The sequence below is a fragment of the Capricornis sumatraensis genome, chromosome 2 (assembly GCF_032405125.1).
Source record: "Capricornis sumatraensis isolate serow.1 chromosome 2, serow.2, whole genome shotgun sequence".
NCBI classification, from domain to species: Eukaryota; Metazoa; Chordata; class Mammalia; order Artiodactyla; family Bovidae; genus Capricornis; species Capricornis sumatraensis.
In genome coordinates this window covers 99,797,633-99,812,611 of record NC_091070.1, presented here as the reverse complement: position 1 = coordinate 99,812,611, position 14,979 = coordinate 99,797,633, and the positions used below count along the sequence as shown (strand labels likewise).

Here is a 14,979-nt window from a genome sequence, read left to right as displayed (position 1 = left end):
TCTCAAAGACTCGCAGATGTCTTACCTCTGTTGTCGGGAGTATGGTGGTGGCATTTACTGAGATGCGGAAGATGGAGGAGGTTATGGTTAGAGGAAAGTCAAGAATCCCATGTTAAATTTGAGGTGTCTGTGTGAAACCCTGGATATGTGAGACTGGCACTTACAAGAGAGGTATGAGCTAAGAATCTGGGAGCCTTGGGGACATAAATGCCTGTGGAAGTCTTGGGGCTGGATAAAATCACCCTCAGGGGAGAGTGCTGATAGAGGAGTGGCCCTAGGACTGAGTCCTAAGGGAACGTCAACCATCACAGATTCTATAGAGAAGAGGGAGCCAGCAGAGGAGACAGGACAAGTAATGACCTTTCGGCAGGGAGAAAACCGGTAGACGCCTGTCATGACCCAAATGAAGGAGGATGTTTTAAAAGGTAGGAGCCATCAGTACAGGGGTGCTGTCTGAGATAGAACTGACCACATGGAGGTCTGGTTTCATCTAATTAGTAGGGACTGAATGTAACTGGAGCAAGTCAAGAAGTAAATGAGAGGATGGGAAGTCTCTGAAGAGGCCGCCATGTGAACAAAGACAGAAAACTGTTCCCTGTAACACCTTACATCGAATTGACCTTGTTGTTGCCAAAGCCACGCAACGGTCTTAGTTATATGTGCTAAGATGCGTGGTCCTAAGATTGATCCTCAAAGCAGATGGCTTCCAAACTCTTACCCTTTTGTGTGTGTGAAACCTTGTGTCTCTTTACGACTTGGTAATCAGAGTACTGCAGATGGGCATGTCCTGTGGGGAGTGAATCGCTGCATCCAGAGCATCAGCGTCCTGGGACAGAAAACAGGCTGAAGGCTTCGGCTTCCCTAATCTGCGTTCTGACTTTGCCATAACTCTTCTGCCTTGAATTTGCAGTTCTGATTTTTATAAAACTTATCCTTATCCACTGATTATCCCGTCAGTAGTTAGCAGTTGGGGGACTGTCCACGCTAGAAAGAGCTTTGGATACACGCCACAGTTGCCACTCAGGTGCCCCGTAAGCACAGTTTCTTTTTCACCCCTTGATCCATCCTTTGCTCCTGCTCTGTAGTGAGCATTCTGAGTCAAGGATCTGGGGTCAACATGCCTGGTTCAGAGCCCAAGGATTAACATTTCTGTGCCTCCTCTGAGAAATGGAGATAATAATACTTAATTCAAAGGGTTATTGGGAGAGTTACTGAGCAAGGGCTTAACAAATACTAGCTCTTGTTGTAAAGGTTGCTTTTCATTTGTCCCTGTGGAGGGTGGAGGGTGGTTCATTGGAGCATCTAAGTCTTAACTTTCATGAAGGTTAGGGCTCCTTACCATGGTGTATCTCCCAAGCCTAGCACTTTACCTGGCAAATGGCTCATCCATGACTGGTTAGGAAATAACCAGGGGGCAATTTTTATTTCTAATTCACACAGAATTTAATGATTCTTCAGCTTTGAGTTGCTTCATTTATTACGTCTCATCAATTGCATTTGCTAAAACATCTAATGAGCTCATATCCTAACGCGCATTTTGGCCAGAATCTAGAGTGGATAACTAAAATCTTGGCAACACTTGTAATCCTAGTGTAAAATTGTGAACGTGATTTTCCTTCCTTTGTAGCCGTATCGAACACCTCAAATCCCAAAATGACCTTCTGACCATAACCCTGGAAGAATGCAAGAGCAATGCTGAGAGGATGAGCATGCTGGTGGGGAAGTACGAGTCCAACGCCACGGCCTTGAGGCTGGCCCTGCAGTACAGGTAGGGAGCTGGGCAGGCAGGCGGGGCAGGCGCCACTTTCACTGGGAAGTGCATCCACAGCAAGCTTCTGCATGAAAGTAGAAAATAAGGTTTTAGAAAATGTAACTAGAGGACTGGACCAGCAAATGCTAGGGTGGGATAAATATTAAAAATCACTTAGCACCTTGGTAGCAATTAAGAAAATAAGGATAATGAATGTGGTATTAGTAAAACAGGTATGTTTCTGTGAGCAATGTTCAACTGAAATATTGTTTCATGTAAGTAATATCACTCAAAGTCTTCCCTTTGGCAGTGGTAAAGAATCCGCCTGCCAATGCAGGAGATGGGGGTTCAGTCCCTGGGTTGGAAAGATCCCTTGGAGGAGGAAATGGCAACCCACTCCAGTATTCTTCCTGAGAAATCCCATGCACAGAAAAGCCTAGTGGGCTACAGAATCAGACACGACTTAGTGACTAAACAACAACATCCCTGAAAACATCAATTTTTGTGTTACAAGTTCACGTCTTCTTCTTCCAGTCTTTTTTTCCCAGACTTTATTTATATTCATGTTATATTCTGCCTTGTGGTAAATCTAATGCGTTCTCTTCCTTCAGTTTGTTAAACTGTTGTATTATTGCTTAAAAGTCTCCATTTATTTTGACTGACTGTATCCCTTCCATCAAGTTTATATGATATTATTACTTATTTCTCTAAAAAATATTTAGACTCTTGCAGATTCTTGATATTGAAAATAATTCTATGGTGAATAAGTTAATACAAAAACTGTCATTTTTGTATTTTTCTTGAGATAAAATCCCTGGAGCAGGAATTATAGATCAAAGGATATGAATATTGTCATGTCTCTTCAGGCATGCTGCCAGTTTTTTTCCCATTAAAAAAACCAGTTTAAATGAATGTGATTCATTCATTGATGAGCAAGTGGTACCACTTTTTTTTTTCCAGTTTCATCAGCTTTGGAATTTATCTATTTTTAAATTACTACTTGTTTAATAGCTATAAATCTCAGCTTTATTATTGTTTTCATAGACTTATTATATTAGTGTCACCACTTAGGCATATTTACCAAAGTCCCAGCGTAGTGACTGTATCTTACTCTTGGCATCCTCTCAAAGAATTCAGTATTGTTTTAAGAAACATTACTTCTTCAAAAAAAAAAAAACAAAACAAAATATAGGAGACCAAAGCTAGAGAGCAATCCTGTTAGTTTACAGACACACCAAAGCAAACAGATGATCCTCTGTGACTACTCTTGAAACAGGCTCTTCGCACCCTCAGCCTCCCTTTCATCTGTACAGAAGAAGCAACTTCCCAGCATCTCTAACTTGAAAGACCAGCTGCCCTTGAGAAGGGGAGCTGCCAGCACCCAGAGGCAGTCATTGGACTCTCTCTCCTGTCTCTTAGTAAAGGAACTTGAAAGTAAACACAATTTTTAAAAACAAGTCTGTTGACTAAGTGTTGAGTAAAGCCACATTTCCCCTGCTCAGCGTGGAGAAGCTCATCAGTTCTTTGCTTGGGGGTGATTTTTGCTACTGCAGGCATTTGGCTGGATGACAGGTATTACACACACACTCCATCCAGCGCAGACATGGGTCCCTATGGGGCCACGAGCAGCAGTGGATTTCCAGAGGTCACTGTTTGATCCTCTGTCTGGTGTACCTGAAGAGAGAGCTCCACACTCCAGCTCTTGTCAGGGATTTTGTGAGTGTTTCATGACGCAGCTTTACAAGCCTTTGGCAGAACTTTCTATGACGATAGAGCTGTTCTCTGTTATCCAGTGCAGCCACTGCTAGCCGCACATGGCTGTTAAACGTATGAAATATGCCCTGCAGAGAGACTGAATGTTCATTTATTTACCTTAAGTTCTTTTTCATTTAAATATCCACATGTGGCTAGTGGCCACTCTATTGAATAGGCAGGTCTCCGTTAAAACAGTCCCCTTTCTGGGCTGCTAAATGAATTACCTATTATTGTATAACTGTTTATTATGTCAAAGCTTCTGGGGTCAGGAATCTGGGAGTGATTTGTCTAGGTGGTTCTGGCTCTGGGTCTCTTGAGTTTTTGGTCAAGCTCTCCGCCAGAGCTGCGTCAGCTTAATTGGGGCTGGCAGATCTGCTTCAAAAGGCTTCGGGTAGAATCCTCGGTCCTTCACTGGCGATTGGCTGGCGCCTTAGTTCCTAACCACATGGGCTGCTCCATAGGGCTGCTCAAGGGTCTTCAAGACATGGCAGCTGGCCTCCTCTGAAAAGGATGATTCAAGAGGAAAAAGGAAGGGAGGAAAGAGAGAGAAAGACCAAGATGGAAATCATCATGTTCTTTAATAACCAACCTCAGATGTGATAACCCATCACTTTTGCCTTATTCTCTTAGTCACACAAACCAAGTGGAACCGGGTGGAAGGGGATTACACAAGGTGTGGCGATCCGGGTGGGCAGGGCACACCCAGAGGCTGGTCGCTGTGAACACATCACCTTTCCCTTCAGGCTGGTCATCAAAGGAGCAGCAGGCTTGCCTCTCTCATCTTCATTACTTCCCTTATGTTTTTCTAGATCACAGTCTAAAGTTTTGTTTTGTTTTTTTAAAGCAGGCCACAAAGCAGAGCGAGCCCCTGACTCTGTCCATGAGTGCCTGTGGGCGTGTCCTTGCCAACCTGGACAGGGATGCTGAGAGGCAGGGCTCACACTGCACCGCAGGGGACTCGCCGTTCTCTGCCCAAGCTGACGATGCCATGTGCTTCTCTTTCAGCGAGCAGTGCATCGAAGCCTATGAACTCCTCCTGGCTCTGGCCGAGAGTGAGCAGAGCCTCATCCTGGGGCAGTTCCGGGCGGCCGGTGTGGGGTCGTCCCCTGGTAAGTGTGGCCGGGTCCCTGCAGCCTCTGCTCGTCGTCCCCCCCACCTCTTCTGGTCTCCTGCCCTCCGTCTCGGCTGTTGGCATTGGCACGCCTCCCAACAACATGAAATTCACTTGTCAAGTGTGTTTTTCATTTTTTCCTCATGACTGAGTGAGTAAATTGTTTATGTTGAATGCAGCAGGAACTGAAGTGGAAACAGCATTACAGACAAGTTAAAACAAACAGGCCGTCTCGGGAAACACACTCTCCCAGGCTGACTCTAGGACCAGATGGGGCAGGAGGCCCAGGTTCGCCCTGAAAGGGACCAGCTCTCCCACAGCCTCCCTGGGATGCTGTTGCCTGAGGGTCCGTGTGCTGCCCACAAGGCCTTTGCCTCGTCTGGCAGTGCATTTTCTCCAGGTTTGTTCCTTTGCATTCAAAGGAACACGGGTTCCCCCTACCTGCTCTCCAGGCGACATAGGAATGCAGAGGAACGTTTCACACCTTGTTATCTTCAGCTTCACCAAATGCCAACCCCGGGGGCCTGCTGCCCACCTCCCCTCCCTGCCCGTCCTCCACTGCAGGGGTCATGCATCCCCCAGGGTTGGCATCATTTGTCCCTCCAGACCCATACCGCCCCCCACTACTGTGGTCCAGTGCTGAGTAACTAGAAGGGCTATGTCCTGAAAAAGACACGCAGGGCATCCTAGTTACCATCATTTGCCAAAACTTCACCCTTGACTATGACTGTGGGCCTTGACATAACATGGGGACAATGACAGTAGAAACAGTGTTTGGAAGAAAACAGAGGTTCAGTGACAGAGGGCTCTGGTCCTGGAGCCTCCTGGCTCCCTCAGCCTACGCTTGACCACAGCAACTTCTCCCGAGAAACCACGGCAAGTGAAAAAAACTGATCAGATGACTCCAGAGTCAAAGGTGGGCACTCTGCGCACGCTGGCGAGCAGGCCACGCGTCATCACTGGCATTTCCTCCTAGGCTGTGAGCCCATATTAAAGCTGTCCTTCCAGGACACACCTTGCAAAGAAGGTCTCATCAGGGTACCTCCTGAGTGCGTCTCCCGTCCTCCTTGCCAGCTCCTCCCTCCCTGCCCAGGCTTTAGCTTATCTTTTTTTTTTTAAATAAGATCTGATGGAATCCCAGTTGAGCTATTTCAAATCCTAAAAGGTGATGCTTTGAAAGTGCTGCGATCAATATGCCAGCACATTTGGAAAACTCAGCAGTGGCCACAGGACTGGAAAAGGTCAATTTTCATTCCAATCCCAAAGAAAGGTAATGCCAAAGAATGCTCAAACTCACAACTGCACTCATCTCACACACTAGTAAAGTAATGCTCAAAATTCTCCGAGCCAGGCTTCAGCAATACATGAACTGTGAACTTCCAGATGTTCCAGCTGGTTTTAGGAAAGGCAGAGGAACCAGAGATCAAATTGCCAACATCCACTGGATCATCAAAGAAGCAAGAGAGTTCCAGAAAAACATATACTTCTGCTTTATTGACTATGCCAAATCCTTTGTTTGTGTGGATCACAATAAACTGTGGAAAATTCTTCAAGAGATGGGAACCAGACCACCTGGCCTGCCTCCTGAGAAAGCTGTATGCAGGTCAGGAAGCAACAGTTAGAACTGGACATGGAACAACAGACTGGTTCCAAATAGGAAAAGGAGTACGTCAAGGCTGTATATTGTCGCCCTGCTTATTTAACTTCTATGCAGAGTACATCGTGAGAAACGCTGGGCTGGAAGAAGCACAAGCTGGAATCAAGATTGCCAGGAGAAAGATCAATAACCTGAGATATGCAGATGACACCACCCTTATGGCAGAAAGTGAAGGAGAGAAAAAAAAGAAAGTGAAGAAGAGCTAAAGAGCCTCTTGATGAAAGTGAAAGAGGAGAGTGAATAACTTGGCTTAAAGCTCAACATTCAGAAAACGAAGATCATGGCATCCGGTCCCATCACTTCATGGCAAATAAGACGGGGAAACAGTGGAAATAGTGGCTGACTTTATTTTGGGGGGCTCCAAAATCATTGCAGATGGTGACTGCATCCATGAAATTAAAAGACACTTACTCCTTGGAAGAAAAGTTATAACCTACCTAGACAGCATCTTAAAAGGCTGAGACATCACTTTGCCAACAAAGTTCCTTCTAGTCAAGGCTATGGTTTTTCTAGTAGTCATGTATGGATGTGAGAGTTGGACTATAAAGAACGCCGAGCACCAAAGAATTGATGCTTTTGAACTGTGGTGTTGGAGAAGACTCTTGAGAGTCCCTTGGACTGCAAGGAGATCCAACCAGTCCATCCTAAAGGAGAGCAGTCCTGGGTGTTCATTGGAAGGACTGATGCTGAAGCTGAAATGCCAATCCTTTGGCCACCTGATGTGAAGAGCTGACTCATTTGAAAAGACCCTGATGCTGGCAAATATTGAAGGCGTGAGAAGGGGACAACAGAGGATGAGATGGTTGGATGGCATCACTGACTCAATGGGCATGAGTTTGAGTGAACTCCAGGAGTTGGTGATGGACAGGGAGGCCTGGCGTGCTGCAGTCCATGGCATCGCAAAGAGTTGAACGTGACTGAGCAACTGAGCTGAACTGAATTTCAAAGGTCTTTTTTTTTTTTAATCTATTTATTGGCTGTGCTGGGTCTTCATTGCTGCACTCGGGCTCTCTCTAGTTGTGGAGAACAGGGGCACTGTTTGTTGCGGTGAGTCGGCTTCTCTTTGTGGTGGTTTCTCTTGCGGTGGAGCACAACCTCTAGGCATGCAGGCTTCAGCAGTTGCAGCTCCCGGGGTCCAGAGCAGAGGCTCAGTAGTCGTGGTGCACAGGTTTAGTTGCCACGTGGCATGTGGGATCTTCCCAGACCAGGGATTGAACCTGTGTCTCCTCCATTGGCAGGTGGATTCTTGACCATTCTGAGCCACAAGGAAGCCCCAGGCTCTAGCTTTTGCACTGAACAAACACTCACCTATTTTTCCTCCTTCCTTCCTTTCCTCAGTTTTGACATGGACAGGAATCTGAAAGAAAGGAAGTATCCTGGGTATTAATTTCCTGCTTCATATCCAAGTCACCCCGTGAGGAAGTAGGCCTCCATTTGTATGTGTGACCATCCTCCACCTCTCTCTCTGGGTTTTCTTGTGTTTTGTTGTTGTTTTTTAAATAGTATTACCCTCCCAGCCCAATAGTAAAACTCTGCCAGCATTTCCATTAGGAAGCTCATTTCTCAGTGTCTTTTAACCAAACCATAAAACTTTATTCTTCCTCTTAAGCAGAATCCTAAAATGATCTTGGCTTGCTGACAAGTTTTTTTTTTAAATAAATGTATTAAGGAAAATAATCAATTAAAGGCAAAAAAATCAATCATTTTATTTCTACTTTTTCTCAGAGGACTGTCTTAGTCTGTGCTATCCTCAAAAGGCACCTCATATGAAGCTTGTCCCTACTCAGCACAGTGACTTGGATAGGAGCTAAAATGACTTAAATCTGCATTTTAAATATTTAAAATCAATAATAAAATGCCTTGTATTCACATAATCCTGGTTGGCTCATGGGTCTATTTATAAAATGGAGCAGTCAGTTAATATGCCTCTTCAGAATTCAGAGAGCAGTCAGTTGTGTGACGTCTGTAAAGTATCTTATTTAGCAGCTTTTTAAACTTACTTTTTAGCAGCTCCCTATTAAACCTGACTCTTCCATTCTGCCAACAGTGGCAGTGATAATGTCATCCTGCCCTAACATGCCATGGAGTCGCACAGCAAGGATGAGTTGTAACATTCACCCACAGTGTCAGTGATGGGGATTTCTCCTTTGTTTCTTCTTGACTGCACAACCATCCATCCTGGATGACTTAGATGGTGGTTTTCAAACTGTGCCTGGGAATCTGGAGGAGTTTCTTTGGGCCTCAGTGTTGGGCTTGGAGGGTGGGAAAGCTGAGTGTATACCCTCCCCATACCCCCTGCCCACTTAAGCCAGTTTCATATTTGCCATTTTTGTATCTTAGACTTTGGCGTTAGATTTCATTTATAAATATTTGGAAGATTGAGGGTCTGGGCTGTAGAGGTAACAAACCAATGACTTATTTGGCCTGCAGAGTTTTTGAAAACGCAGCTAAAACATGGCCGCCTTGGGCAGGGGATCCCCAGTCCGGCTGAGTGCTGGTGGCCACCACCCTGAGTCTTGCCGCAGATGTTAGCTGGCTGTGAGAGGCATGGAGCTTGTCCCTGGACATGACCGCACTCAGGGAGAAAGGTCAGGAAGAGCATCCATGCAGGACATCAGAGCCAATCCCAAGGTTTTCATTTTAACCATTAGTTCTGTGTCTCGTGTCTGCATGAAATTCTAAATGAAGCTGCAGACATGTGGAAACATGGCGAGGTTGGGCCTCATTTTCCCTTGGCCTCTCTCCCAAGGAAGCACTAAGCAGCTGAGGGAGACGGGCCGCACAGGAGACTTGGGGTTGTGTGCCGGGAGCAGCCAGGAGTCTTAGGAGTTAGGAAATCAGAGCAGGTTGCCGCTGGACACAGAGCTGGAAGCTCACACGGGCCAGCCCTTCGTGTGTGGGGGAAGAGAAAGCCTTCCTCATCGCAGCTTCTGGGTGAAGGGCTGGCCCCAGGATGCACGCTCTGCCCCTGTCTCCACCAAGCCACCTCCGCCCTGAGTGCCTGCCTCATCACCCAGCCTCGTTTATCTAGACCAGTGCTGATTAACCCCTCGGTTTCTTGCAGGAGACCAGTCAGGAGATGAAAACATTACTCAGATGCTCAAGCGAGCCCACGACTGCCGGAAGACGGCTGAGAACGCCGCCAAGGCCTTGCTCATGAAGCTGGATGGCAGCTGCGGGGGCGCCTTCGCAGTGGCCGGCTGCAGCGGGCAGCCCTGGGAGAGCCTGTCTTCCAACAGCCACACCAGGTAGTCTGCACTCCCGCCGCCGGGCGGGCGTCCACGGGCTCCACTGGCCAAGCTCGAGGACTGCGAGGCTCGGGATCTGAGCGGGAGAGCTGGAAAGCGCCTTCTCATTTTGCCGGCCAGAGGGAAGGGGCCGAACCCAGCTGTTGCTTTCTGTCTTGTACCCTTTCCCACTTTGTTCTGCCCTCCATTTCCTAACAGTCTTTGATTTTCAAGAAGCATCGAGGGTGGTGAAGGCCCATGTGCTGCAAATGGTCCCGAAGCACCCAAGCCCCAGACCGCCTCCTAGTTCCAGGCTGCGTTCTCTCCCTTCCTCCTGTGCCTGTGTCCTTCGCAAACCCTTCTCAGGCAGCAGGCTTCCCTTCTCCCACCTTTTGCCCTGTAGAGTGAGGCCATATTCATAGCATGTGTTTAGCAGATGCTTAGGATGAACCGGGGTTCAAGTTCAGTATCCGTGAATCTAGAAAACTGAGGCGGGTGCTTGAACAAGATGGGGAGGGAAACAGTGAACACCTTGCTGTGTGTATAATTTGCTGAAGCGGTTGGATTCCACTGGGTGTGGGTGGAGAGTCATAATGAAACGTTTTCTAATGATCTCATGTCTTGTCACCAAAATTCCTAAAACATGAATGCTTTCCCTTTTTCTTTCTTTTTTTTTTTTAATTAAAATTGATTTACAATATTGTGTTAGTTTCTGGTATACAGCTAGTGATTCATATATGTGTATATATATATTTCTTCATATTCTTTTCCATTTTAGTTTAATATGTAATATTGAATATAGTTCTCTGTGCTATACACTAATACCTTGTTATTTGTTTATTTGATACATATATATATAGTGGTTTGTATCTGCTAACCCCAAACTCCTAATTTATCTCTCCCACCCCCTTCCCCCTTTGGTAGGCATAAGTTTGCTTTCTATGTCTGTGAGCCTATTTCGGTTTCATAAATAAGTTCATTTGTATCATATTTTAGATTCTGAATGTAAGTGATATCATATGTTTGTCTTTCTCTCTTACTTCACTTAGTGTGATAATCCCTAGGTCCATCCATGTTGCTGCAAATAGAATGCCTTCCCTTTATGTTCCAGTTCTGTCTAGAAAGTACTTTGTTAGAGATTCTCATGTAATAACCACATCACAAAAGATAGGAAGAGTAATGACCCCATTTTTACAGGTGAGAGAGCCTCGGCTCAGAGATGTGTGAGTGACCTGCCTACATGAAGGCACGTAACTGACAGCTCAGAAGGGTGTTCGGACGCGAGCCCAGACTGCGGCACCAAATGTATTCTTTTCACTGGGCCAGGTTGGAGCTTATGACTTAAAAAATGCTGTTTGCTTACAGGTCAAGCAACCAAAACCACATAAGGGTGTATTCAATCTCAAGGGCAAAAGGAGAAATACTGATGTTTTATTCGGTACCTGAAGGGACCATAATGATCCCAGCTGTCTCTCCTGCTGGCAGGATCCTGGCCATCTGCCCAAGTGCAGACTTACCTGTTCTGGACCTGGTGCCTCAGGAAAGGCGACATTCCCAGTAACACACTTGGCCAGGTGCCCACAGACACAAGGGAGTTATTTCCTTTTGACTCCAGCAACGGTTGTCTTATTCAAGGAAGCAAAGCACAGATAATCATTTATTTATTTTCTTAAAACCAGATTATTTTGTTTCAACTCATAAAGCAGATGCTCTTCCTATTGACTTTTCCAGATGTGGATGATCGGTAATTTCCACATTCATTTAGAATAGAAATGCAGTTCTCACGTTGTCAGTAAATTCTGTCCTGTTGAATTAGTGAGCACAAGAGTTGGGTTGACAGGTATTGTGTGCTGTTTCAGGAGCTTATAAAGGGTTTCTTACAGGTTTTTAGCTTATACCTCCCCACCTGCAAAATAATTATGTTGCTTTAATCTAAGTCAGACTCAAATGTAGAGTCAGGCAGGAGTGGGAACATTTTCTCTCCAGCCCTTCAGTGGAAACTGTAATGGTGAATATTGCTTAGAAATATTTTAATCACTCAGTCGTGTCCGACTCTTTGCGACCCCATGAACTACAGCACACCAGGCCTCCCTGTCCATCACCAACTCCCGGAGTTCACTCAAACTCACATCCATCGAGTCAGTGATGCCATCCAGCCATCTCATCCTCTGTCGTCCCCTTCTCCTCCTGCCCCCAATCCCTCCCAGCATCACAGTCTTTTCCAATGAGTCAACTTTTCTCATGAGGTGGCCAAACTACTGGAGTTTCAGCTTTAGCATCATTCCTTCCAAAGAACACCCAGGACTGATCTCCTTCAGAATGGACTGGTTGGATCTCCTTGCAGTCCAAGGAACTCTCAAGAATCTTCTCCAACACCACAGTTCAAAAACATCAATTCTTTGGCGCTTGGCGTTCTTTATAATCCAACTCTCACATTCATACATGACTACTAGAAAAACCATAGCCTTGACTAGAAGGAACTTTGTTGGCAAAGTGATGTCTCAGCTCTTTTAAGATGCTATCTAGGTTGGTCATAACTTTTCTTTAATTTCATGGCTGTAATCACCATCTGCAGTGATTTTGGAGCCCCCCAAAATAAAGTCTGACACTGTTTCCACTGTTTCCCCATCTATTTGCTGTAAAGTGATGGGACCAGATGCCATGATCTTCATTTTCTGAATGTTGAGCTTTAAGCCAACTTTTTCACTCTCCTCTTTCACTTTCATCAACAGGCTTTTTAGTTCTTCTTCACTTTCTGCCATAAGGGTGGTGTCATCTGCATATCTGAGGTTATTGATCTTTCTCCCAGAAATCTTGATTCCAGCTTGTGCTTCTTCCAACCCAGCGTTTCTCATGATGTACTCTGCAAGAAGTTAAATAAGCAGGGTGACAATATATAGCCTTGACGTGCTCCTTTTCCTATTTGGAACCAGTCTGTTGTTCCATGTCCAGTTCTAACTGTTGCTTCCTGACCTGAGAAGCTTAATTTGAGGTGATGTATTTCTGTAGATTGAGATTACTCAGAACATAGTTTCTATTTGCAAAGATGACCTCATTAAAGATTGACCCTATGAACTAAATTCAGTCTTAAACAGACCTTCCCAATCAAAGTACAGAGGGCTTACGCAGTCAGATTTCACTCAATTCTCCCTAAAAATTCCCTTTCACATTCCCACCCAAATCAGAGCAGCTCAGAGGGCACAAAGGAACCACACGCCAGGCATTCATGCGGCAACGCACATTCCTGGGACCTGACACAACCAGGCTGCTGATTATGTTCAGTGTGGCTCAGAAAAAAAAGTCCCCCGCAAAAAGAAAAAAGTCGCAAACCAGCAGACGCTTTCATAATTATAAGTGATTTTGTTTGTAAATCTTGGCGTTCCACTCAGCCTTCCCAGCTTGTCAAGATTATAGACGAAAGACAGACCAGAGGCCTCCGGGGTGGAGCTGTATGTGGCTCCACCAGTCCCCTCCCCGCCCACTGTAGCCAGCTGGCAGAGAGACTTCTAATCAGAGTGCCAGCCAATTGCTCCCCCAGGTCTCGGGAAAGGAATGCTGAGTGCCAGGCTTCAGACTGGTAGTACACGGCAGCTCCCGATAACTGAAAGGTCGTGGTTTTGGAACTGAGCAGCGGAGGGGTGGTTCCCAGGGAGGAGAATGAACATGGTAACCAGCCCAACAGCTGACTCTGTAGTCAGGAGCCCAGAGATGCTGCTCTCGCAGTTTTGAAGCACTTTTTTTTTTTTCTTGCAAAACCACAGCTGCAGCTTCATTAGAAAATATAATTGTCTTAACAGACAGAGTAACTAGGTAATGTGGGTTGCCTGGATAGCTTTATCAATGTATCACAGCAGTGAGGCAAGTGGACTAAACTGCTGAGAAGTGAGAATGGGAATTCTTGGTCAGACCTGCTCTTTTTGTCAAGCATTACACTTTCAGCTCATTGGTTAGAAGCACGATCATTGATCTAAATCTGTAATAGGACAAGGGGCTAAGACAGCGTCAGCCACAGCAAGTTTGCCCTTTTGGAGGCTGGGGTCCCTTCTGTCCTGCCAGCAGGTGCCAACCCTGTGAGCCTGTGATTGCAGCCTTGCATTTAGCTCGGGAAACACCCAGGGAACTGGGATTCCACCTGGCTGACCTCTCACACTGAGGCCTCAGTTCAAATGGAGAGAGAGCAGCAGAGGTGCCCAGCCCTCACCTTCCAAGACCTAAGATGAAGTTTCCCTGGAACAGAAAGAAAGACTGAGAACAGTGGAATTGTGTCCACTGAAAGGATGAATGGACTTGAAGCAGCCATCCAGTTAGGATAACCCTATGTACCCCCTGCAAATCAGCTACCTTCCAGGAATGAGAGTCAGACTTGATCTGACTGTCAGAGTAGGCACGTCTACTTCCCTCTGAAAAAAAGAGGTGCCTTCCCCACCCAAGTACCAGGAGAGTCTATCTGGAGTCCTTGGGACTTAGGCTTAGGAGTGCTCATCAGTCCTAAAGTCCAGCTCAGACACAGTTCTCCACATGATGATAGCATGGTGTGTAGGCCTCCTGCAGAAATGTCCTGTCACTTATCATTTAGCTTCTATGAGAACTAGAGAGTTGAAATGCTTTCACTTTTCTTAAGACTTGCTGATTCCCCAAAAATGATATGCTCATTGTATTAAAAGTAAGCTTAACAGTTGAAATCCAAGCATTACATAAAATTGCCCATGCGAGGACCCTCACTGAAAACAATGCGGCGCACAGTCTGGAGAGTGTCTTCACAGATTCAGCCGCCCATTTTTTAATTACCTGCTAGCCCCTCGGTTGCCAGTGGCAGACGCATACTCAAATCTGGGGGTGGATATCGGGTCTCCCACACAGGAGCCGTGGACCCAGGCTGAGGGCAGAAAGCTCTGATGAGCAGGAGAACCAGGCCTCACCTGGCCCCTGTGGCCCCCACACCTCCCTGCTGCAGGCCGCTCCCCAGACAACAGAAAACCCACATGCCACCCCCATCAGTGCACTGGGCTGACTGGTTTCACTCTTGTCAAGTAAGAAAATCCTAGGAAGGAACATCTTGCCCAGCTGGGCTCAAGCGCCTCCCCAGTTATCTGTGGTCCTAGCGGTTCCACAGGAGCCTCGGGGGCAGAGAGGAGGGGAGGGTCCCAGGAGAAGGGGCAGGCTTGTGTCGTCAACAGACCAACACATGGCATCTTTAAAAATGTGACTCCATCCCATTTTACCCCGAAAAGGATCCTGTTAATCAGACTCCTGAATCTTGCCTTTCCATTCCTTTTCCCCTTAGTGTTGTTATATGTTTAGGCATCTCTGTGTGTGTCCTTCTTCTCAGCAGTAGCTTCCCTGGTAGCTCAGCTGGTAAAGAATCCGCCTGCAGTGCAGGAGACCCTAGTTCAGTTCCTGGGTCAGGAAGATCTGCTGGAGAAGGGATAGACTACCCACTCCAGTATTCTTGAGCTTCCGTGGTGGCTCAGCTGGTAAA

The 14,979-nt window shown here is 46.3% G+C and overlaps 1 protein-coding gene across 1 annotated transcript in view; it reads left to right on the top strand.

Moving 5' to 3' along the window:
• The window catches only part of MCC (MCC regulator of WNT signaling pathway), a 305,622-nt gene that overhangs the window by 257,372 nt on the left and 33,271 nt on the right, over nt 1–14,979 (top strand). Inside the window, exons 10-12 of the mRNA XM_068964248.1 lie at nt 1,628–1,768; nt 4,511–4,614; nt 9,338–9,521. Of these exons, the coding sequence (XP_068820349.1) occupies nt 1,628–1,768; nt 4,511–4,614; nt 9,338–9,521 (429 nt within the window). The remainder of the gene's footprint in view (nt 1–1,627; nt 1,769–4,510; nt 4,615–9,337; nt 9,522–14,979) is intronic.